The 25,877-nt window shown below is 40.3% G+C and overlaps 1 protein-coding gene across 1 annotated transcript; it reads right to left on the reverse strand.

Moving 5' to 3' along the window:
- On the reverse strand, positions 1-24,971 carry yes1 (YES proto-oncogene 1, Src family tyrosine kinase). Its single transcript, XM_053329448.1, has 12 exons — positions 24,584-24,971; positions 15,381-15,671; positions 13,844-13,943; positions 12,508-12,606; positions 11,161-11,264; positions 10,784-10,933; positions 8,812-8,967; positions 6,172-6,351; positions 5,409-5,485; positions 4,535-4,688; positions 4,131-4,262; positions 1-1,825 (listed from the first exon to the last, which is right to left on the reverse strand). The coding sequence occupies exons 2-12, from the start codon at positions 15,661-15,663 to the stop codon at positions 1,617-1,619; spliced, it is 1,644 nt and encodes a 547-aa protein (XP_053185423.1). The 5' UTR covers positions 15,664-15,671; positions 24,584-24,971; the 3' UTR covers positions 1-1,616.
- Positions 24,972-25,877: the final 906 nt, after the last annotated feature.

Raw genomic sequence — 25,877 nt, forward strand, 5'->3', positions numbered from 1 at the left:
TTAAGTAAAACTTTTATTTTTTCTGTACAAAATCATATTAGTTCTCAGTAATTTCATTATCATCTCCCCACTAGTTCCAAGTCCCATCTTTAGGAACGATCACATATTAGGTTCTCGTGAGTGAAGCACAGAAAGAAACACAAAACAATTTTCACATCTTTGTCCATCCATACGTTTACTTACTTAATGACAACAAGAAGAAGGCTTTCCATCTTCTCAAATCTCCCATCATTCACTGCTGGACAGACAGCTGAAGTACCTCTAAGTAGTTGTTATTGGACTTTTAGATTCTGTCTATTTAAGTACAAAAGCCCTGATCTGACCACAGTGTGTGCAAGGTGTTTGTTCTGTCTGGTTCTAGTTACCTCGCTGCAGAAGTGAACCATCATCTCTACCACTGGGATGTGAAATAAATCTGCAAGGGGATGATTTCAGATTCTGTGTTCTGATCTATAAAACATCACAGAATGGCTTTTCATTGTTACATTTACAGTTTGAGTAAAATGACAGCATACGAAGGACATCGAAGGTTTATTTATCATATGTTGGTGGAATTTTACTGAGAAGAAGAGAAAGACACTACAGCCGCATGTATGATTTACATGATGATGTGAATTTAATAGATCTAACAGCACACTGTACCATATACAGTATGTCAGGTAACTCATCCGTTGCAAAGTTATGCTGTGTGTAAATGTGTGCAATATGAGAACAGTCTGATAACTGGAAATGTCCTTTTCAAAACATTTATAAAATGTTAAAACAGGAAAGATGTTTTAGCACTTCTGAATTATCAAAATACCTTTGTTTGATTTCAAGTCCCCATTTAAATGAAAAATGTAAAAGCGTTAGAAATCGACCTGATTTGCCATTCAGGTGACGGCTTTAAAAAGAATCATTCGAATCACTTCTCATAGTCCCATTTGTCCACCTGATCGCACCTGCTAAAAATACACTTTTTTTTCGCACATACTGTACATCTGCTTTGATCTCTCAGTACATTCTTACAGCCATTTTCATTTACATCACTTCACTCTTCTCCATCAAAGCTTTACAGTCACAGCACATACTCCACAATTCAACCAGTTATTGGTCATTTAAAAAAGATACTTATCAACCTACATATTCAAACCAAACTCATGTACATATAAAAGATTTTGAATCCAATATCAAAGAATTGTGTTGTAAAAGAAAATAAAAAGGGGAAGACTGGAGGGGAAGAGAGAGGGATATAATATAAAAGTAAAAAAAAAAACTGCATCTGCAAATAACCATTGATTTGAAATTAGGAGGAAATCCCTCTCCGTTTGATCACAGTGTTGTGGCCTGTCCACATGAATTATTCTGATTACCAGGGTTCCCAGAGCTTAATGTACCAGCACCAATCTGCACACTTGGACACTTCACCAAATTATTGGTCCCCAAGTACACAAGGGACAAATCTCTACTTCAGAAAAGATTTACTTCTTGCACTTGCAGATATGCCAGTGTGGTTGTGGACTCATTTGTAGCACTAAAACCTCTTTTTTTCTCCAGCAGTTCTCTGTTTTCCCAAGTTTTGCTCTCCTCTGGTGTATCTCTGTGTGATGCCACAGTTCCCCCAAAACTCCCACAAACTAGAGGTTGTCCCCCGGCTGGTACTGTGGCTCTGTGGCTGTGAAGTAGTCTTCCAAAAAGGACTGGATGTACTCGAATGTTGGCCTCTCGTCTGGCTCCTTTTTCCAGCAGTGCCTCATCATCTCATGGAGAGACTCAGGGCAGCCCTGCGGGCAAGGCATGCGGTATCCTCGTTCTACCTGCTCAAGTACCTCCCGGTTCACCATACCTGGAAAAACACACAAGAATACATGTAAATGATCTCCATGGTTGGTTTCATAGCTCATGGATGAAACTAACTTATTTCGAGTCCGCAGTTGTATGTGACACACAGTAATGAGCAGTCGCAATACATCAATGTAATAAAAGATGATAGGAAAAGGAACCAGTAAGGTCAGTCAGGCTGTATGGGGATCAGTGGATTTTAGGTTTACCTCCAGTCGAAAGTGGCAACACGATTGTTGTTTCTTTATGTCTTTCATATTTGCGTTTTCTTATTTTTCATTTTTATTTGTCAAGTTCGCTAAAGTTGTTTTTTTATAATGACATAATATGATGAAGGTCCAGTGGAAAAACAGGCCATCAGTTAAGGCTCCCCTTTATTTGACCTGAGCTACTTTTTGAGTGTAAAGTTTAATAAAAAGAACAGAGAGAGAAATGGTCTTGAATTTCACCACATGCCAGTGAAATGAAAAACTAGCCCAGAAAAAGGCCTTTGTGTTATGAAATAATCATGTCCGTATGACTACTCTCTTCTCAAGGTCAGTGTCATTTTTAAAATTTCCAACTAAAATCCTATTAAGATTTAGTAGCACCTAGCAGAATGGACTTGGCAAGAAATAGAGTATAATACTCATAAGAATGTTTAAATTAAATTAATAAAAATAAGATATTAATTTTTTTTTTTGTTGCACAAAAATGAGTCCTTTATACCTCCACTGGCAGGGAGTCCCCCTCCATGGAGCCCACCATGTTGCACTGCCATGTTTCTACAGTAGCCCAGAATGGACAAACCAAACCGTCTAGAGAGGGCCTTTCATGTTTTTTGCGAGTTTCACGGCTACCAAAGATGCTCCCAAACGCTTTGAAGGGAGGGGTATTACTTGGTTGCAATCTGCACCTTCACCACTAGATGCCACTAAATCTTACACACTGGTGCTGTGATGGGAACCTGTGAAAAGTGGACTGGTCAAGAAAAATGGTATTTACTTTTTTATGAGGAAACAACTCAGTATGCAGCCCGAAGCAGTAGAAAATGTTGGCATCATCTGCCAGTAGGAGATAATGTCCAACTCAATTGCTTAGGTGGAAGGTGACCACTTTCTGTAAGACTTGTGGTCAGTGACAGGGTTAAAAATGCAGAGCAATAACTTAGTTGGTCATTTGAAATAAAGTATGATTTAAGAAAAATCTAAACAGTGGCATTACAATTTTGGCCCCTTCCTTCCCTACTAGAGCACTAGACTCATGTTCTCCTTCCCAAGACAGGAAGACAGTGATCCTGAACCCTTTGACACAGCACAGAAAAAGCTCCATGGGGAGCCCACTGCAGCTAAAAGAGGTTATGACACAGAGTCAGTGGTATGGTCATAGCCGCATCCTGCCCTCCCGCCTCCATTCCTTCAACCCCCCACCATCTCCCTGTGGGAGAGTGGGGATCAGATTATCTCACACTCGGAGAGGAAAGGCCCAGAGCAACTGCTTTGACCATGATATGGCAGTGGCGGTATGTCGGATGCTGAGGTGTTAGTGTGATTTATGTCTTGCATCTGAAAACCTTAGCTCTAATGACATGCCTCTCATATATTAGAGTGCGTATAAGATATCTATAAATACACATGGACTAAAATAGAAGAAAAAATGATGTGTTCCCATATAAACGCTGCAGTCTTATTTACATCCTACTGCTTCTACACTTACCAAGCATGGGAATAGAAACAGAGCTCCCGAAAAGGACAGCGTGGCACAACAAGAGCCACAAATGCCCGTTGAGTCATTTCACAATTTTGAGAAGGGGGATGAGGGTTTCAGCCCCCAAAATTTGTAGCTCTGGGGTGAATTAATTAGAATGAAGGGTGTGCACTGAAACCAAGAAGGCCACAGGAGCCAGATGGCCCTCTACAAGAGATGGTGGTTTAGTCTGCCATATGGCACTCTCTGTAATCAGGGCCAGTTGCATGCTGTCAACACCAGACAGACTGCAGTACTGCTCTTGGACAGCAGGGGTCGGGAAGTGGTGGCAGACCATGAGGGGATCATGTATGGGAGGGTGAGGGGTACTTTCCCATGGACTGATAAGTGATTAGACATCTGCGTTGACTCATATATACTATATTACAGTTCTATTCTGATCTGCATGTGTGAGAAAATACTATTAAAAGCCTCAGATGACTGAGGATCAGAGGGGCATATGGGAATTATCCTGAAGCAAAAACGACTGAATTATTCCTGTTTTCCACATGGAAAACTTAAACGCTATAGTTTAAAAAAACATCGAATCAAGTATCTTGTATCTGTGTAACTCTTATCCTTACCTGGATATGGTACTCTGCCCTTGGTCACTAGTTCAGTCAGTAGTATACCAAACGACCAGACATCTGATTTGATAGTGAAGCGGCCGTAAAGAGCAGCTTCAGGGGCTGTCCACTTGATGGGGAATTTAGCACCTGGACAAAGATGATGATCAAAATTATCAAAAAAGTGAGACTGTAGCCTAAATAGACAGGACACTTAGACTATAATGATAAATATCTGTGTCTGCTTTTTCCATTTCTGTTCAAATGAGGATTAAATGTTAAATAATGAATGGATTGAAGGCTCAAGATAGACAACATGTGTTCAGAATAAATTAGTCTATTTATAGGTCCTCCCAAATGCAGACCTATAAGCATGTACACCTCTGTGGGCTAATCACATCCAACTCTTAACACACACGCACCTTGTCTGGCAGTGTACTCGTTGTCCTCGATGAGCCGAGCCAGGCCGAAGTCGGCTATTTTACACACCAGGTTATCAGCCACCAGAATGTTGGCAGCTCTCAGATCCCTGTGGATGTAGTTCATCCTCTCAATGAAGGCCATGCCGTCTGCAATCTGGGACAGGATGGGATAAAAAAGATGAGGACAGAAGAAGGGTCACCAAACAGTCACAAATTGTGAATAATACCAATCAAAAGCAGTCACAATGAATTGTCATTTCAAGAAAAATACATGTCATTGATATAGTATTTAATCCAGATTTTAATTCAGGCTGACAGATTATCTGCACTTGTGTCAGTGATAACAATTGGACAAATCTTCAAAACAACTATCTGACTGGCACTGGCAGCCAACTCCCTCAGAGGCATCTCGAGGTGTCAGCCTGCCTTGGTCTAATTCTCAAACACTTTTCCACTCTGCTGAGTGAGGAGAAGAGGGAGCCCGGGAGCATGGAGAGGCGAATTAAGAGCAGATCACAGTAGGCGACTGAACCAGCGAGTTTAAGTGGCCTCTGATGAGCAGTGTTTAAGTGCTACAAGCAGCTAAGTGGTGGAGGATGAGGGGAGGCACATACAGCAGGCAGGCGGAGGAGGAAGGGAGGGGAATGTAGAGATGTCAAGTTGGATATTCAATAAATATGACGGCCAGATGGAGAACAAACTAAAACCCTTCTGCACAGGGAATGATTATTTTATTCATACACACCTACACAGACAGCTTGTCCACATGGAGCTCTTTGTTTTACTGCTTTTACTCCTTCCTTCACACAGTGTTAAAAAAGCAGCTGGGCAGGTAAGAGACAAAGGATCTCCTGGGATTTTATTTTTATCCTACCTGTGCAGCCATATCCACCAGCTGAGGGAGCTTCAGATATTTCCCGTCTCCCTCCTTAAGGAAGTCCAGCAAACTCCCTGTCAAGAGTTTAGAAGATACAGTCAGCCACCATCAATGTGTCTCTATGCAAATGAGTTGAAAGTGGAGTTTTTATGCTAAAATAAACAAACTCTGAGGCATTATGAATTATGTTTAAAAAGTTCAGAGGATTTGCCCTTCTGCCTCACTAGACACTTATGAGTTAGAATCCAGTTCAACGCAGCTAATTTGTATTGATTAAGTTAATTTGTCATGAATTGTTTTTTCTGCATATTCGTCAATTCCCAAAGACTAGGTTGAAATGTCAAGAAATTACAAATAAATCCATTGCCTGAACAGCTAGTACATACTATATATTGTGTTATAACCATTCTTCATGTATGGAGGCTAAGAGAAGATTAAGGTTGGTAATATCCTCCAAATTAAATTTGAAATTTCTCATAAAGGCAGCCATTTAATACAGTGGTACTTGTTTGTTCAACATATTGGTATGGAAGATGGCAAAGCTTACACGCTGCAGTGGAAGAAAATGAACTGCAAAGTTCAGTTGCAGGTTTGCACTTTAATATGTCCCACTTCTCACAGCATTACACTGCACAGCCTTACTAGAATACTAGATTGACAAGACAATATCACAGCATTTTTGGGTCAGTGGACAGCCTGATCTACAGAGCTCTGCTAAGGGTTTAAATTTAGAGTCTCTGTCATTGTGCGCTGCTCTTACCTTTGCCCATGAACTCCGTGACGATGTAGATGGGCTCCTCAGACACCACAGCGTAGAGAGGTACCAGTTTGTCATGTCGGAGTTTCTTCATGATCTGAGCCTCCTGCAGGAAAGCCTCTGGGGACATGGTGCCTGGCTTCAGGGTCTTAATCGCCACCTTAGTAGTGCCATTCCATGTGCCTGAATAAAAACAAAATGTATAATGGTCTGTATAATGGTCACTGATGTCTGACATAAACCATAAACCTACAATGTTTGTGTAACCTACTGCAAGGTTTAACTGGGGAAGAAAACAAGTTATAATTCATTCATGAGCATACCTACGCACAAAATGAAACACTGAGGGCACGTTAAAGACTTTTTGATCCCTTTTAGGTGATTGGCACATCAATCCTAAAAATCAACCTTCAAGCCAGTGATCACTGGCTGTGTTCCCATGTGTCAAGAGCAGCCAGAGAGAGAAAGAACACGACAGCTTAAATAATCAGCCACTTCCTGGTTGAGAGCCACTTACTCACGCCCTGCTTACATACAATGAGCTGAGGCAGGAGAACTAGTGCTTCCGTCATAAGGCTGACCTTCATGAATGAATCATACTGAACAAACTCTACACACATACACACTCACAGAAACTCACACACATGCTGAAGGGCAAAGTAGGGCAATAATAATATTTGATAACATGAGGTGGTGAGAACATGAAAACACATGAAAAGCACATGAAAACATTTACATTTCAAAATGTTGGAGAAACGTATGAACGGGGAGAGACTTTTCAGTGAGTTGTAGCTGTCTGAGCAGAAAAACCATCAAGAGCTAAAACAGTACAGAGAGAGGCAGAAAGGGATTCCTGGGATTGCACAGTGGAGGCTGGCAGGTCGAGGCTTGCTGCAGGCCAGGCTTAATGAAAGAGTGAGTGATGAAAGAAAAGAGTCGTGTTTGCTGAAAGGCCCCCTTCTCACATGCAGGCCAGAGAACTGAAGCGTAGGAGGTGACCTGTGATTACTGAGCTGTGTATGTATGTGTGTGTGTGCGTGAGTGTGTATGTGTCAGTGTGAGAACAAACAGCAATCAGTAATCAGCATTTACATCAGAATGTGGGTCAGTGATGCAACAAGACGAGATCTTTACTTTATGGAAATAAGTAATGTAATGTAATATAAAACAGTGTTTCTCAAACTTCAAAAGGTCCCCCATCTGATAAGATTTTTGCTTTTAGATGTTTTATTAAAGAACGTGTTTAAAACCTATGACCAAATTAGTCATACATTATGTCATTGTGTTACTTATGGATGTGAATTTAGTGAAAATAAATGACTTTCCTTTTGAATGGGGACCGCGCTGGAACCTTCTCAAGGACCCCTAGATGTCCCCAGACCCCACCTTTAGATCTGTTTCTACAAAGTAACTCTGTTTATAGTGTTAACTGCTTCTGGATTCTTTTACATTAATTTTACATGAGATATAAATAATGTTAAGTGGATGCTTTGTTTCTCTGTGTGAGCCCTAATGGCTGTGTGAGTATACGTCCATGCAGTTGTTTGTATTCTTTACTTATTCATGATCAGTGTTAGCGTCAAACATCAATACTACAGTGTGCAGTGTATTTATGTAAGTGTGTTGTTGACATAGGAAGTGTGTATGCAGAGTGGATGTTGGAGGTCAATCTCCATGTTGTGTGGTAGGACATATCCTGGAGCCAGTCAGTGCCACTGAGCAAGGCACCTTTATGTAGCATAAATAGCCTGTTTTAATGGCAGCTTCAGTGTTTCCATATATTAGATTTGCTGGCAGGTTTCACAGAAATATGATTCAACCTGCTCATATTGGCTTGTTGGAGGGAATTTCACAGAAAAAAACCCTCTTTTTGTTTCTGTTTGTGTGGAATAAATAGAGGGACTCACTGACAGAAACCCAAACCTCTTTAAGGGCGCGGCTACACAAGTGTTTATATGAGCACGATTTCAGACTAACATCAAGCCGTTTCAATGAAATTGCCATGATCAGTGGATTCAGATGTTTTTTTCATTTGGCGTTCAACTTTATGACTAGCTGCAAACCATCTCAACAGTCCTGACCATAGAGATGGTGGAAACTGGTGAGAAATCTTATTAGCTGCGTTTCTCAATGCAATTTTATCTGATCTAACAAGGTTTACAATAAGTCATGACAGAGGAGTGAACGGTACAAATACGGTAGTTCCCCTTGGGTGTGCAAATATTGTCTAATTAAGATCCTTTCAGACACAACACAACAATATTATATGATTTACAAGCTGTCCCCTAACTGTTCTACAGTCCTGCTAGAACTTATGAAAGCTCTGCTTATTTTGCTCCTAGTCAGATGAGTGCCAAACTCAGTAGCAAGAGCAACTCATATCGCATTATGTCTGAAAGGGTCATTAGCGCCCAAGTGCATAAGTACTCCCTATGCCACCAAGCCTTCAACACCACTTATTTCTAATTTTGCAGCTCGAATTATGGTGAAACTACTGAAACAACATAGTTAAGATGTTCATTCAAAAAGCACAAGAGCATATTAATCAGTGCAAAACTCAGTTGACTCTTTGGAAACCTAATCAAAAGTATATAAATGTACATGTGCAGCATATGCATTAGTGCAGCAATAATGGTGACTTACCCATCCAGACTTCACCAAAGCAGCCCTGGCCCAGTTTGACCTCCAGTCGAAGGGACTCTCTGGGAATTTCCCAGGCATCCTTAGCTAGTCCCTGAGTCTGAGGCTTCACCGTGGGGCACACGGTCGTCAGCCTGTAGCACAGACCATCGGCATGTTCTGGACGGGAACAGACATGTAAAGACACACACAGGAAGAAAAATGACCGGTGAGTTGGGACTTGTTTGAATCAGTAATCAGTCTGCTCAATCACAGCACCAGCCTGTTAAACACAAACACTGTTTACACACATGCATAATCCTGGCAGTGATCACAGCCAGACTACAGTAAGTGGACTGTTTACATGTAATGAATAAATTATCACCATTTCTACATGACAGCTGCAACATACTACAAACCACAACAAAAAGCAAACACACACAAACACAAGAGTTTTCCCCTCAGAATTACATTTTTAATGCCCCCTCTAGAAATAATATTGTTCCTGGTATTTTCACTATTGTCATGTGACATTATCATGCAACACAACTTATTTTTGGTTTCCGTGAAAAGCAAAAAGAATCAGATGCAGTTTCTGTATAGAAGTCTCTATACAGAAACACATAGAGCAAATTCTACCCCCCGCCCCACTATATAAACACTAAGGCGCACATATTGATAGCATTTTTAGCATACTATTCTTAGCATTGCATAGTTTTACAAACTTTCATTGGCGGAAACTGGGATTCACTTCAGATTATCTGCTGTTACTGGTAAATGAGGCCATTTTCAGTCAATGTTGGTGCCTTCAGAGTCAGGGAGGCAAGTTCCATTTTTACTGTAACAAGTGCACATTTACGAGCAAAATATGTGCCGAATTAAACAGTGGCTCCTAATGTTACATTATTTATAAAATATGATCTACGTTGCTTTGCATTAAACCTACAAAACAAGGCTTATTTTCAAAATGTGTATTTTTATACAGGAGTTTGGTATGAGCGTCATTAACTCAGAGGCTGTTCAGTTGGACTGTATTTTCAGTACCTACAGCAGACTCACCCGCAGCTTTTCAGAGCAGAGAATACTGCTAATTTTTCCACAATTTTGAAACCTGATTTTTTATATTTAGCGACTTCTTTAAATCAGTCATATTTGGCTGGGTGGTTGATTACACATTTCCCTGTGGTGTTACAAACTCAAAAAAACATTTATTATTGCTTTACACAGACTTTAAAGAGACTTTAAACAGGCTTTTGTATTCTTCAATGAACAGTTTGCGTTTGCATCATCCAGACATCCTGCTCTCTTGCGACAGTCCACAGGGGATTTTTAGCAACAGCTGCCTGCTGATCAATACTGTGCAGATTACAGCAGGCTTAAGACTGTTTTTTATGAAACATTTTTTATATTCACGCCTATTTTGGCTTAAGTCTCACATGGTTTTGGTCGTGATTACTGAGCTGCGACTGTGTCAGTGAAAGCACTGCTTGAAACAGTTTTACAGTCACCACAGGAGAAAAAAAAGGGTATTCAATACGTATCCCAGCAGCAGATCTGCAGTTGAATAATACATTTTCCTTTGCAAGCATTGCATTCATTGGCTGAAATGTTAAATAAAACAACAGTGGGGACCACTTGTTCTTCAAAAAACCTTTAAAAAAAAAAGGATGGAGCGCCCTTGTAGCCCAGTGGTTACAGCGCATACCATATACCCGCAATGTCCTTGGTTCAAGTCCAGCAAGGAACCTTTGTTGCAGGTGGTACCCCTTTCTCTCTCCCCTTGTTTCATGTTTATTCAATAAAGGCAAAATAATATATATGTATATAAAAAAGACAACTAACCTCAACATGTTAATAAACCAGATCACACAATCAAAACATGAGTCTGAAGGGAAAAGTAACCAACTTGCTCTGAGCTCTCCAGCTATAAACAACAATTTGTCTAAATGCTACCTACGTGAGGATAAGATGCGGGTCATTTGGACAAACTGCATACCTGTGTAGTGTTTCACCAGCTTCTGTAGTGTCTCAAACTGGGCCCGAGTGGTGATGTAATAACCACCGTTATCCAGCTTACGGATTTTGTAGTGTTTGACGTTGTCTCCCTTTACCTCATCCCAGTCCCGGATAGACAGAGAGTAGGCCCCTTTAAATTCACAGAAATGAAGTTAGATTTTGCTTCACAGTAATTGAAAATCACAGGCTTTCATTTCACATACACAAATCCATTCACATATGACTATCATTAATCACGGCCCAGTCTTAAAAAGCACCAAAAAAACAAAAAACAAACCCACGTTCATCTAATGGTTGTATGTTAAACTGCAGTATTAACATTCCAGTCTTTTCATGTCAAAACCTAAATTTGCGTACCTTTGGTCGTCTCACTTTCTCGTGCCAAGAAAGTGCCCCGCTGGTTTCCTGGAAGCAATAAGAGACGCTCAGCATCTTTGCGGCCCATTTTACCAAAGTACCATCTGCCAAAAAGATAGAGAGTCAAATTCTTAGTCACATAAGAAGCTCAAGCAGGATTTTCTAAATTCATTTGAGGAAAACATGTTGATGGTGATGTGATATTTAGAGTTTGCAAACGTACAGTACCAATCAAAAGTATGGATATTTTTTCCCCTTGAAGGAAATGAGAAGGTGTGGCCAACCTTTTAATTTGGTACTGTATATGAATCATCTAGTCCTGTCTTTAATATGTGGCAAATTAAACATCAAAAGTTTAGGCAGTGGAACAGAAAAATTAAATATATTCAAAGTTAGTCAGCTGACATTAAACATAAGGAAATTTGAAGCGGTTCCTTTGTGGTTACCTTCAAAGTTAGACAGCTTGAAACCTCATTTAAGTCAAAATTATTTAGACCACATTCCTGTCATTATAGCTCATTATTAGCTTTGCTGCAGGCTGTAGGTCTTTAGCTTGTTCCATTACGTACAGAATGAGCTACATAAAAAAAAGTTTGCCCCTGTTTCTATGAATAATAAGTAAATTATTAGGTCATGACTGTATACAATCATAGAGTGTAGCTTTTCTTGTCTGTTTCAAAATGACAGTACAAGTCCAGTCATGTTAGAAACCAGATGAAATGTCTCACGTGTTTAGTTACACTTACTTCTCTCAAAAAGTCATTGAATTATTTTACCAAGTACTGTATATAGAAAATAGTTATAGTTACTAGGGAGAATAACTTTTGTGTTACTTTAAATACAAAAGTTTAACTTGTCCCAAAATCCCAGGGTTCAATCCACTCAGTAAAGAGTCCGTTTTGTCTCCATATCAACTCAAAAGTCTGCTACTGGTTTACTACAGATCAACTCAAACCAGTTCAGTCATGAGTTTTATTTACAATATGTATAATGTTATAAATCCAGAGACAAGGCTCATATTTTACCACAAGTTGGCTACAACACAGAATCCTGTCAATCATGTCTGTCCCCTTCATTGAGACACAGCACAGACTATTTGGCACCCTATGGGCAACGTTAACTGGCTGGTTTAGCAGGTGTTTTTTCCTCTGTAGCTCAAACTGAACCCTGGCCAAAACTGCATGGCAGCGACACAGTATGTGACATTTCTGTCACACCGGATGAACAGCCACAGGTTCTCAATTGTTCAAACTCTGCCATGTATAAATGATGGGTTAGTCACAAAGTCAGAGTTGAAATAAAGTGAAAGTAAAGACAGAAAGGTTAGAAAGGATGACTAGTTCTCACTCTTCAGCCTGTATGGAGTCAGCTGGGGCCACGTAGTTACTGGGGATGTAACCTTTCTGTCCGGTGTTAATGGAGCGAGCCTCCCACCAGTCGCCTTCCCTGAAGAGAAGAAAAGGAAAGAAGAAGTAAGACATAGAAAATACTGATAAAAACCATGTTGAGAAAATACTCCTTTTATGAAACCAAAGACTTCTGGTAGAAAACTATTCTAGAAATTAAAAACAAACAAACAAAAAATGATTTGAAGGTTTATAATCCATGTCAAGTTATTGTGGATTTATTGAAAACACCACATTTGTAGGTAGTCTCAGTTCCCATTTGAATTCAAAGACAAGGAGTTGAGGTGTAGGGAGAATCTGTCTACTGACATTTGGAGCAAGTCTATCCTCCTCCCATCTCTTCACTGAAAGCAGATGGCATGTTCATCTCTGTGAACGCAATGTGAACACAGACAGTTGTTGAGGACGTATTTGATAAATGAGGAAGGCAGAATTTTTGGAGTTTTGCCCATTTTCACACCTCCGCACATCTGGGCAGAAGATAATGGTGAGGTAATAGGGAGTAAGGAATGTGTAGTATGTCATTTTCTTATTTCTTATCATGTGTTGTTATTTCCTTTAATATTATTAAAACGGAGCATCACTCAAGTGCTAAAAAATGTATTTTAACACCAGTGTCACTAAGCAACAACTAAAATTCACTGTTAAAAGGCAAAAAAATGATGATTCGCAAATCAAACATGAACTTCTTTTGGGGGGTGGTCAAGTGGTTAGAGCGCATGCTACATACATAGCCAACCCCGGTTTGACTCCCGAACGGAGGTCCTTTGCTGCATGTCACCACCCCCTCTCTCTCTCCCATGTTTCCTGTCAGTCTACTGCTGAATAAAGGCGTCTATGCCGGAAAAAATCTTTAATAAAAAAAAACATGCCCTTATTTTATAATGAGCACAGCTTGTATTTTTCTGACTGATGTAAAAGTTATATGTTATACAAATGATCAGTGGCGGGAGAAAAGCGATGAGGACTAAACAGATGGCCCATTAGAGGAACCCATTAACCCAGACAGATTTCAGCCTTAATATCAGACCTCAATACAATGAGGGATTAAATACACACACACACACACACACACACACACACACACACACACACACACACACACACACACACACACACACACACACACACACACACACACACACACACACACACACACACACACACACACACACACACACACACACAGAGTGGATGTCACTTGCACAAATACAACCATCTATATACATGCATCCACAGAGTAGGAGTTGGTCAGTGTAAAAAGCAAGTGTACTCACGTGTTGTTGATAATCTGAAAGCGATCCCCTTTTTTAAACGACAGATCGTCTGACGTCCTCGCTTCGTAGTCATACAGCGCTACAAAAAATGTTACACCACCTAAAAGTGAGAAAAGCAGAGCGTTAAAAGGTGTGCATGACCTCAACTGCAAATTAGTCTCACACAGCTTAAATAAAACAGTTTGACTCATCAACAGCATATTTATACACAATAAAGCTGTCTCAGCAGGTATTACATCATCATCTATTATAGCTGCAATGAGATTTTTTAGTTGCGTGTGAGCGTCTTTAAAAGTAACCACATCATATTTCATGATCTTTGATGACGATCGACTGGCAACGCGATGAAAGAGCGGCTAATAGAAGCAGTCTTCAGCCTTCATATGAAAACAGGATGCTCATTTTGATATTTACTCTCCTTTGTTCCTTTTATTACACAGTTATCTAGAATATTTAGAAATACAAACAGCTCTCCTGACTCTCTTGATTCCTTTTTACGATCACATGAAGGAAACAGATTATACGTCCCGCCGTTCTAAAGTGTCACCTCGAGTCACTGAATCAAATTGATGTCACTTGATCTCTGGCTGTAATGAAAAGAGTTGATTCTTCCGACATAGCATGAAGTGACAGAGTGCTGAGAGACAACAGGGCTCTGATATGTTTATCTTGAGGAGGAAATTGAACGGGCAGGATTAGATCTGCAGCAACCCCTCAGGTCAGATTATCCTCCTTGAGAGAGCGAGATGGAATGAGACAGAGCTGCAGGATGGTGTGTGTGTGTTTGTGTGTGTGTGTGTGTGTATTTGCACTGTGGGAGAGGGTGTGTTACGCTTTGTGCATTTGTTGTGCACATTCATTGCATCATTTCTCTATTAAATTGATGTCGTATTAATCATTCGGAGTAACATGAGACTCCATTTCATCAAGAGTCATTTTCATCACAGACAAATTCACATTCAGAACAAGTAATCAAACCGTAGTTGGGGAATGAAACTTTAAATGTGCACAACTAAAGCTGATGAATTCGGTATAAGTCATTGTTTTCTTTGGCTCGTGACTTCCCATGTTGGCCTACTGCATTGCTCTCCATATTATAAAGCTATTTTGGGTTTCTGGTCGGCCTTGATGTTTTGGCTGAGTCGTTTCAAATGTCTAATTTGCATAACATCTGCTGCCCATAACGTCCTACGCATAATAAATGTTCAGCCGAGTTTATTCTGAAGTTGTATTATGTTTTGCACATAATGACAACAAAATGAAGAGGCAGCAAATGGCAAACTGTATAAGTATTAGGTTATATTTATGTTTGCAAATTAGAAAATGTAATTTTGGATTATAATAAAAAAAAGTTTCTCTTCTCTGAAGGAGACTTTGGGAGCTGATGAATATATTTGAATTTAAAACAGGACTTTTCATTCATGCTGAAAAACTTTCAAAGGCTTTTTCTTAAACATGCTCCTATGTGTGTGTGTGTGTCCCCCCCCCCCCCCCCCCCCGCCCCATCTGTAACCTTCAATCCTGTCTGATAACTGACCTGTGATGACGCCCGGGAAAGGACTGCTCACAGCCACTGAAGTGAAGGAGGTGGACGCCCCACCGAAGGGCGTCATGATTGAAGACGCCCCACCAAAAGGCGTGAGTGAGGCGGCATGGCTGTTGTAGCTGTTGTTGTGTGTCTTCATTGCTGGAGAATGACCCATCAGGGTGGGGTCAGGCCCGTAGTGGCCCAGGTGGGAGTTTACCGGTGTTGCATTCGGGTTATCGGGTCGGTACTTCAGCGCCGGGCTCTTGTCCTCTTTGCTCCTGACGCAACCCATTGTCCAGCCTGCAGGGAACACAGAGGAAGAGACACTGAACTGGCTGATACATACAGAAAATACAACTGCTAATGGTGCAAATCGGATACATTTTTTACCACATTAACTAGGGCTGGGCTGATATGCTCTTGTGCCGATTCGATTCTCTAACGATTTTTGGGTCCTGATTCGGTTTAAATTGCGATTCGATTTTACCAAGTATTGCGATTTTATATTTCAATTATTGTGATTTTCTTTCCTTAAACAAGAACAGGTTGAACCAAACACTTGATAATACATCATAAGTCATATCTACAAAAAACAATAATACACACATCACATCAGTTTGTGAGATTTATTTTTAAAACTGTGCACCTGTCCTCACAAAAAACATTCTTATCCACCAACTTACAATCTTACAATAAACTAAAATGCTACATTTAGCTGGTCTTTAGAAAAAAAAAAAAAAAACGTGATTAATGTAAAAATTGATTTTTTTGGCCCAGCCCTAACATTAACAACAAAGCATGAATGCAGTGTGGCTCCATGTTACATACAGGAGCAACAAACTCTGCTGGATTAATCAAATCAGAACAAACATGCCAATATAATGGGAAGCATACAGTTCAATGTGTGAATGTGTGAGATTTGTGAATTGGGAACAATCCAAACGATGTCCTCATTATGAGTATTGTTACAGCAACTGATGTCTCCTCTAATAATCAAGAGGGGAATTAGATTTTAGTTTTCTTCTAGGGATGAATTTTAATATAAAGATGTAATAATAAACCAGCTACATGAGATTTAGGAACAATGCGAGAGTATAATGCAGAAGATCCCAAAAGAGTTCCCTCTCTGAAAAGTTTATAAATGAGTCCTTTATTACCAGATGTGATCCAAACACTTGAAAATGAATAGAAATCAGAAACTTGTATAAATCAGTGGGCTGAGCTCTTACTTTGTCATGGAGGCTGAACCTGTGTCATAAATGGAGAGGAATAATTGTGATACTGCGCATACAACGCCTGGAGCTTTTGGAGAAGAGGAGGAGAGGGGGGTTGGGGGTGGGTCTTAACACAACCTTGCCATCCAGAAAACAAAGGCTGCAACCCGACCGATGACCTCACATGACTTCACAATTCCCAACAAAAGCATTTCAAGCCAGCAGAGTTACAAACTAGATCCTTTTGCAGCCTGTGGCCATATCAGCTCTCCCCTGTGATCACACTAGCACAGATTTAAGAGAAGAGCCCTTTGGTGTCAAGGGTTGGTACTCTCCCTTTCTTATTGATACATGAAAGTTCTGTTTGTGTGTGTGTGTGTGTGTGTGTGTGTGTGCGTGCGCTGTATTTGGAGCACTATAATTAATTACTTCACATAAACATCAAAGATAAAGAAATCCGTCTCAGAACTATTTTTGTCTCATATTGTTTGTCTTAGATTGTTTAATATTTTGATAAGACATTCGGATGTCCTCACAAGAAGAGAATCCAGTGGTAGATGAATGCATATCACTTTATATGTGTGTGTTATATAGGTTTGTTATAGTCCTGTTTTGTAGTCTTCTGCTAGCTTTAACCTCTTTGCCAAAGTATTGTTGGAGTGTTTTTTTGCGCCTGTGAGGGTGTGTGTGTGTGTGTGTGTGTGTGTGCGTGTGCGTGTGACAAGCTGCCACTCAACCGCTCAACTCCATGACAAGTCCATTGTCAGTGACACATATCCTGGCATTTGTAAAATGTTGCAACATGGTTACAAATACCGAGCAGTGACAGCTCTGGCATTTAGAGTTAATATAACACACAAGATCAAGTTTTATACTAGAGGACAGACAAACTTTGAAAAACACAAACTTCACCTCATTTTAAAAATTTTTTGGGTGTTTGATCACGACAAACATCATCAGGCAGCATCATATAATTTGAATGATCATCTGTGTGATATATTACAGGTATATGTAGTTTCGTTTGTAGAGACTAGAGACACACCTTCCCACTCCCTCTAAGTAGAAAGTGTTTCCAAACCTTTGGCTGATTCTCTATAAACTATATGAACATAACTCTTTATATTCACTTGAGTGTTCGTGTGTATTTAGTGTTTTCTGAACAAACAACTAAATCAGTTAATGGAGAAAAATAATCAACAGATTAAAAAAGGTTCAGCGTGTGAGAATTGGCCACCTGATCCAAACAAATAGTGGGCAGCACATTACCTCTCCCTTCCCTCCCTAAAGGCATCAATGACTCACAATGAATCTGTGCTATGGCATTGTCTAGATATAAAAATGCTACAGAGACATTAGAGGCAGTGGTAAATTACAAAAGAGCTGCACAGATCAGAAAGCGATTGCACCACAGAAATAAATTACAACATAGGTCTAAATCACAACTAGTTACACATACATCTCTAGGGTAGGTGTAAATCATACAATACCATAGAATTCTACTCACTAATGGTGAAACAGCAGCTTTCCAGTCACACTCACACTGCATCATTTTTTCATTAACTTGCCATTTTGCTACACAATAATCCAGTAGAGACCTCGTTTATTGATAATGCTACTTCAATAATGATCCGTCTTATTATGCTATGCTATGATGCTAAATAGGCCAGCTTTCATATGTTGAAATATTTCATCTGTGACCCACCCACCTAAGAATGAAACCAAAAAGCGAGATTACCACAAAAAAAAGACCCTTACGCTGCTCGAGGAATTGTAATGAATTTATTGATCTGAAAAAACTTTAGTTCCAATCAAACTGGAACTCCAAACAATTCATTTAATCTCTCCTCCTGGCCATGGCCGGTGAAGGGCAGCACAACAACTAAACCTAATCAGCATCAACAGCCAATGATTGGATCTACTTATTTCAGATGGATGGTGTATTGACTTTATTCCCCTCAAACAAACAGTATTGACAGGAAGCCAATGCTGACACTGCAGAAAAAAGACATCAGGATGAATGATGAGTGTGAGATGGATGGATAGAGATGAATTCTTACATAATGAAAATGGTGAAGAGGAAGAAGGACAATTTTAGATACTGCGCCCGCCGCCATCGTTTAAAAGTACGGACGCACTTCGCTGACTGTCTTCATTCTTTGAGAAGTTTTGATGAAGCTGAAGTGGATGAAGCTGAGATTACATTCAAAACTAATTCAACTACAATCACACCAAGACATTAAAAATTGAAAAAGTCCAACTCATGCACACTGTTGAGCAAACTAACTGGCCCCGACCGAACAAATTAGGGTGTTTTCAGAAGGCAGACATCCTTCACGGGTTTGCACAGAAAAGAAAACTAATAACAGCCGGTGGCGACAGCATGCAATCTGTGTGTGAGCACTGCAGCACCGCTTGTTCTGGCAATTTGTTACAACTGGTTAATATGCACAGCAACAAAAAAAACATGTCTGCAATTTGGAGGGAGAGACAATTACTTTGGTTTGCTGGTGAAAGTGATGAAGCTGGTATAAAATGACAATTCTGCAGTTACATACTACTTCTCTTGTTTTCTTGGATAAACTTTTCTTGTTATCTTGATTAAAAGAAGTGTATGAGAAGGGGGATAAAAAAGGCTCAGTCTGTGTTTTGTGGATGTGTCTGAGAGCCTGAGATACACATTTACAGATTTGAGGTTGTTAACAGGCACGGTTGTCATGCACAGATGTTCATACAGGTGTTGGAGAAGATACAGCACATACACATAAAATTACACTCGGCATAATGAAGTGTCCCACGCAAAGGAGACAAAGGAATAGCCTGGAATGTCATTAAATTGGACCATCTGTGCACTTTATATAGCACCAGTATTTGCAAATAATATTTAAATGTTCTTTTTAATTACCAAGTATGCAGATTATGGTTCCAATATAGTTCTGAGCTTACTGTTCACCACCTTATTATATCATGTCTCTATCTATGTAGGCTAAACTAAACCCTAAATTTGGCACATCTCATGTCATAATAGAAGCCACTGACATCAGAGTAAAGGCCAACATAAACATGGCTGCCACCTTTGACCTTGTCCTGTCACATGTCAACCATTACATGGTGCCATAAGCCCAACACACTTATTGTGTGACACTGAACCTAATGCCACAGCAAACTAACGTCTGACCTAAAAAGACAACACGGTGAAGGAGTGCCGGTGAAGTCTAAAGACTGAATTAACAGTTCAAATCCGATAGCTGTGTCCTGGAAACAAATGTGCTCCAGCTGATGTTAGTGTGTGAGTACGCAGATCATGTTTCAGGACACACTTTGATGTCTGTCGAGGTATCCGGAGCTCCAAAAGTTTACAAGCTGCCTGCTGTATAAAAAAAAAACTACCCTTGCCTTAATGACTGTTAACCTCTCCTATTTTCACCATTATGCTCCCAGATGATTCGCTCCTAAAATGGCCATGAATAGATCACAAGCCTGAGCGAGCCCACAGGGTTGGCGCATGATCTGGTGTGTCAAACTGGTCAACGCCCACAAGTTTCAGTTGGGATCCTCTTTGGCAACAAAATACAAATAGTGGCCTGGGGCAGATGTTATGCAGCGATATTACATATTAGGATCTATTAATAACTCAAAAACGATACCATTAATAAAAGGGCTTAAGAAAGGAGTCTTCAGGGCTGATTTATCTTACTGACATCAACCACCGTCTGTGGCTGATTTCACAAAATCTCAGGGTTACAAGGAAACTTTTTTTCACTTAAAACAGCCAAAAAATAATCTAGCAAATGCACTAGCCAGCTTTTCAACCATCCAAGGAGAACCGTGCTCTCAGAAAGAAAGAAAAGCTCACCTCTGCCTGTTCTGTGCAACAGAGAGAGGCTTTCACTTTCTTCTTTTGTCAGTCTCATCTACCTTTTGTTATGGACAAAGAGAAAGTACCTTGTGGTGCTCCCCCACAGTGCACAGCGGACTCACTATACACATGCTAACACTGAGCTGCACAAATGCTAATAAGGGCACACACTGTCCTTACAACGTTGGAGCCAAATAGTCTCCACAAATACTTTAAAAAAAAAAAAAACCAACAAAACAGATGTTTCCACAGATTGGATTTAGTATGGTGGTTTAAACTACTTTTGATATGTTAACCTATTGATCATTTCATTCAGATAGCACAGTCCTAAACTGACATGAAACACTGAGAATAAGTATGAGAAAATTCTTGGCGAAAAAAAAGAAAGAAGAAAAGACAAGACTACCAGCAGTGTTTTTTCTTCTTCTTGTGTGACAAATTTACCAAAACTAATGAGGGCTCAAATCGACTTCACAGCAAATCAAATTACGGGCAGATTATTGTATCCTCTCTCCGATGGTTTCCTAAATGAGATCGTTATGTACAACAATGAGATTAGCTCCAAGAAAATGTGCCATTCTTCTGGTAGCTCCGAGGGAATGGGAAGAGATAAAGCCTCCTGCTTGTACAGAGATGTGGGTCACAGATCTGACTTCAATATACTTTGTAAATTGCTTGTTAACCAACTAGAGCTTGTAAGACTGTCGCGATTAGCTAATCAGTTCAAAATGTATTAGAAATTTACATAAAGCTAAATTATACTCAAACTCCCTTCTTATCTAAAAAAAAAAAAAAAAAGAGATGAATCAGTTTTGGAAGTAAACAGAATATAAAGATACTTCCATCTTTACTGCCAGGCGTATGTGGTCAGCACACAAAAAGACACTGGTATGTATTCAAACAAAATGCTGGAGCCGGAGCCGGAGCCCATCCAAGGACATGTGACATGTGAGGCTATGTGCCAGACTGCCAGTGATGCCGTGTCAGATTAAGGAGACACAGGCTGCTGCTTCCCACAGGGCCAAATGAAACAATGCTGGAGAGCGGCGGGAGGGAAGCTTTTTCTGTAGCTGCCATTCAGGAGAAAAAAAAATCCCGACGCTGCATGTTTTCAGACCAAACTGTTAGCTCTACACCGAAGTAAACTTATATCAAAGAGTGGAAGAGCCAACTCACAGCTGTGCTAGAGTCACGTTTATTTATTTAACCTAGTTACAGTTACAGTGAGGGTCTCAAATAGCTCCACTGGCCAAAATGATGTCCAGAATGAAAGAAGAAAAATGGGTGTCACTACAAATCAACAAAAAACTGAAAAAAAATTAGTCTTTTGAAATACATGTACAGCTTTCATGCTATCCAAGCTTTGTGTTATGATCTGAGGTGATTTCTAAAAAGGAGTATCTGCTTGTGTGTAGTTGTGATGCTGATGGTGACGTTTGGTATGAATGGGGATCTTTTTGGCTGCCGTGATGTTTGCGTGATGCGCTTGGCAAAATCGAGCATGATGCAATTCTTAAGTCTCATAGTGACAAATCAGATAAGACGGAACAAGCGGAGAAGCTCTGGGAGAGGACTTTCAACCCTTGAGCTTCTGCCTTGTGCAACCTTTGCAGCCACCTGGGACAAACCTGTGACGCACACTGGGCTTTAACAGGGCGGATATTCACAAACTGTGAGGGTTTTAACTGTGACTGATAAGTAAATAGTGGTAGGTGTCAAACTTCATTGCTGTTTAATGTACAAACTAAAGAGCGTCTGAAGCATCGGTTCTCTAAAATTGATTCAAGAGCAGATAAATGGCTCTGAATGTGAGCTTAAACGATTAGTTGATTAATCAAACAGAAAATTAAATTGACTGTTTTAGTCATTCATCAAGATAAGATGCTGATCAGTAAACTTGGTAGTACTTGGTAGACACCTTCAGATTTTGGGTCATTGCTTGATGAAAACAAGCTATCTGAAGGCATTACCTTGGGTTTTAGAGACCTGTGACAGTGCTGGTTTACTACATTATGACATCTGATACACCGAATAGTTAATCATTGTTTGTTGCAGGTTTTTTCCTTTCATTCATTTAACCACAGTTCCTTTGTTTAGAAGTTAAGCATCTGAGAGCTTTGGCTTCTTTTGTCTGTGTTGAAACTGAATACTTTCAAACAATATCCAACCCTATTAGAGAAGCCTCTAAAAGCACATTATCATAGGCAATGATTTATAGATTCATCATTTAGACTTTAAAATAAAACAAACACAGATCCCAGATCCCGCTGTGATGACTTCAACATTTAAAACCCAACAGTTGTTCAACCCCACATTTGAGAAACTGAAATCAGTGAATATGTGGCATTTTGGCTTTGGATAAACTACTAAATAATGTATTGATCATTAAAGAGTTGTTCAGTTTCCCACTGATCAACTCAGCACTACAAGAAAGGTCATCAGGTTACTTTTGAGCTTCTTCACCACAGAAGAGTTTTTGATGTGGCTCTGGCAAAAAGCAGCACACAAAGTCTGCAACCAAGCCTCTCATGCTATAAAAGATAACTCTACTGCATGCCATGCCTGAAAGCTACATTGACAGACCTCCTCAGTAAACACTGGCCACAATCACAGAGAGATGAGAAGGTACCAGGGGCTGCAAACCATTACTGAAGCGTAACTCAGTAATTGCCCTGGCACACTCACTGAGACGCGGTACGGTCTTATCTTCAGGGCAGCCTGCCATCTCTGCCAATCATTGTGAGTGGAGGGTGGCGGCGGGGGAGGAGAGAGAGGAACTTCCTTCCGAATCCATTCAGGCCATTGAGGCCACCTGCTGTGCCTGTCAAAGGCTGGAGTGAGGCTCGGAGAGAGAAAGAGCCATCTTCAAGCTATAAAAAAGAAGAGGTCTTCTTGTTCTCTGTGCCCACACTGAAGGAGGACACCACATCGCTCAGTGAGAGGCCGAACATTTTCTTTTTGTCCTCACAAATCCAAACATTTGTTCGATTTGCCGACGTGCGAGCGAACAGTGTTTGTGCTTTGACCTCACCACTGTGGCACAGTTGCGTTGAAGCTCATCATCTTTTAATCAGTTAGGTTTAATGATACGCAGTCTGATCTGCGCCATGAGGACACTCAAGGATCCCTCATGTCTCCAGTTAAACTCAAGCCCCTGAAACTCAGCCAACACCACCTGTTAGTGTTCCTCACTCCTCTGCCAGCAGACCTCTCCATTCCAGCTGTGTGTGTGTGTGTGTCCATCCCCGTGATTGCGTGTGTGTATGTGTGTGTGTGAAGGAGACACGACTGTCCAGGGGCTGTACTAACAGAGGGATTACCACAGAGGAGGATTACTTACTGTGGCACCGGATAGTATAAGCACACCAACAGACACATGCACAGTCATGGACAGTGAAGATAGGGACACACACACACACACACACACACACACACACACACACACACACACACACACACACCAGCAGCATTCCTGCACTTTATCCCATCTTACACACTTATTTTCTGTAGTGGGCGGGTCAGAGAAGTACACCAGCACCACCTCAATAAGATCATAGAAGAAGTAAGTTGAGAATGACTGCATGAGGCTTAAATTATAGGTTTTTTCTTTGGTCATTTTGGAAAATCTGTTGTAATACAGTATGTCCTGCACTAAAGGCCTATTACAGCTGAGGCCTGCAGCAGCTGACTCTGTGTGTGTGTGTGTGTGTGTGTTTGTGTGTGTGTGAGAGAGAGAGAGGTTGGGTGAGGCAGAGAGAAAAGAGTAGGTGGTTAAACTTTGTTGTGTGAAAGATATCCACACTCAAACTACAAAAATAGTGATTTAGTTGGTGTTTGAGCTGTTTTTAAAGCTACACTAGTGCGATATAAAGTGTGTAGCCTTGTTCCAGGGCGGTTTGAGAGTCTTTTACTCGGCTTTTTACATCGAGCAATACAAGCAAAGACTCTCAAAGCTCCAGTCCTGGTTCAGACTTTTATTACAATGTAACACACAGAGGAAACTCTCATGATCCTTTCCCCGAACTTTCTGTGTCACAGCACTACACACACACACACACACACACACACATACACACACAAGGCCCTGCTCGCTCCTCTCCCAAAAGGCAAAATGTGACTTTTTCCTAGAGAGCATTTCTTACCTTAATAAAAAAGCGACCTTTGCAAGTGTTGTAGTTCGGCTACATGCGTCCTGTGATCTTTCTTTTTCCCCACCACACGTTTTTTTTCTTCTTTTTTCACGTCGACAATCCAAAGTGGAAACAGCCGACACAAGCAGTCTCTCTCCCTCTCTCTCTCTCTCCCTCTCTCTCTCTCTAACGTGGAATCTCAGTCTTCCGTCTGTCCCATACCGATTAACTACTTCACCAGCCCAAAGTCCTCCGCTATGGTCCCTGATATTCCTTTAAAACGAGCACATTCTGCCGGCTGACAAAGAAAGCTTAATATGGCGGAGAGAAAGCACCGCAAAACAGTTCAAATATCCAGAAATCACCGGCTGCTGATAGGTCAGGCTTGCCCTGAAAGACACACAACAATAGCCGGACTAGTGCCGAGGAGCCGACGAGGCCAAAGAAGGAATCATGGTGCGTTCAAATACTCATAATATACTCGTAAATTCGGCTTCCAATTTTTTCTTTCTTTTTTTCTTTCTTTTTAATTGTTTTTGGGTTAGGGTTAGGGTTTTATTTGTCTAAAAACGGTATTTAAGACAACCTTTTTTTTAATCTTTTGGTTTGTCAATCTTTGTTTGGATGGTTTATGAAATGCCTGAAAATGGACCCCTGCTTCACACCTATAAACCTTTGTAAAAAAAAAAAAAAAAAAGTCTTCTCTCTATTGCTCTCCCTTTCATTTTACATTTTCATTTTAGCTGAAGTCATTGAACATTTGATCAAACAATGTCACACATGTGCATTAATCTATGATAATACATTGAATATCGTTAGGTTATGAACTATGAATTTGGGACAAAACAAGACATTTTAAGTTGCGTCATGGGCTTTGGGAAACAGCGGTTGATATTGTATAGAAAAAAACAACTAATTGGATAAAAAAATAACCAACAGATTAATTGAATTGATAATGAAAATAATTATTACCTAGTTGTTGTAAATATGTTGCTTCCTTGTTCATGTAGCCTATGCCTGTGACCAGATGTAATAACCTGCCTCTTGGGGCTGTTGCTCAATTGTATAAATAAATCTATACTTTGTATAGAGTGAAGAAAACAGTATATTCACCTTTTTGTGTATGCTTCGATGCAGTTACAGTATTAGTCTCAATTACTTCTAGGTTCATACAGGGAATTTGCTTTTTTGCATTTTTCCGATAGCCCCTGAATGTCGCATCAGCTGCTATTGAATGGTTTTCCCGTGCGCCCAATATGGCCGACATCAATGACTGAAGACAAAGTCCACCATCTGGCTCCGTACC

This window comes from Scomber japonicus, chromosome 12 (genome assembly GCF_027409825.1).
Source record: "Scomber japonicus isolate fScoJap1 chromosome 12, fScoJap1.pri, whole genome shotgun sequence".
Classification (NCBI taxonomy): Eukaryota; Metazoa; Chordata; class Actinopteri; order Scombriformes; family Scombridae; genus Scomber; species Scomber japonicus.

Excerpts from the sequence above, each read along its gene's own strand:
- yes1 (XM_053329448.1), bottom strand. The coding sequence starts at position 15,663 with ATGGGTTGCGTCAGGAGCAAAGAGGACAAGAGCCCGGCGCTGAAGTAC. Across the intron at positions 12,607-13,843 it reads TTTCAGATTATCAACAACAC|GGAAGGCGACTGGTGGGAGG; the intron begins GTGAGTACACTT and ends TCTTCTCTTCAG. Across the intron at positions 4,263-4,534 it reads CGAGTACACTGCCAGACAAG|GTGCTAAATTCCCCATCAAG; the intron begins GTGCGTGTGTGT and ends ATCTTTGTCCAG.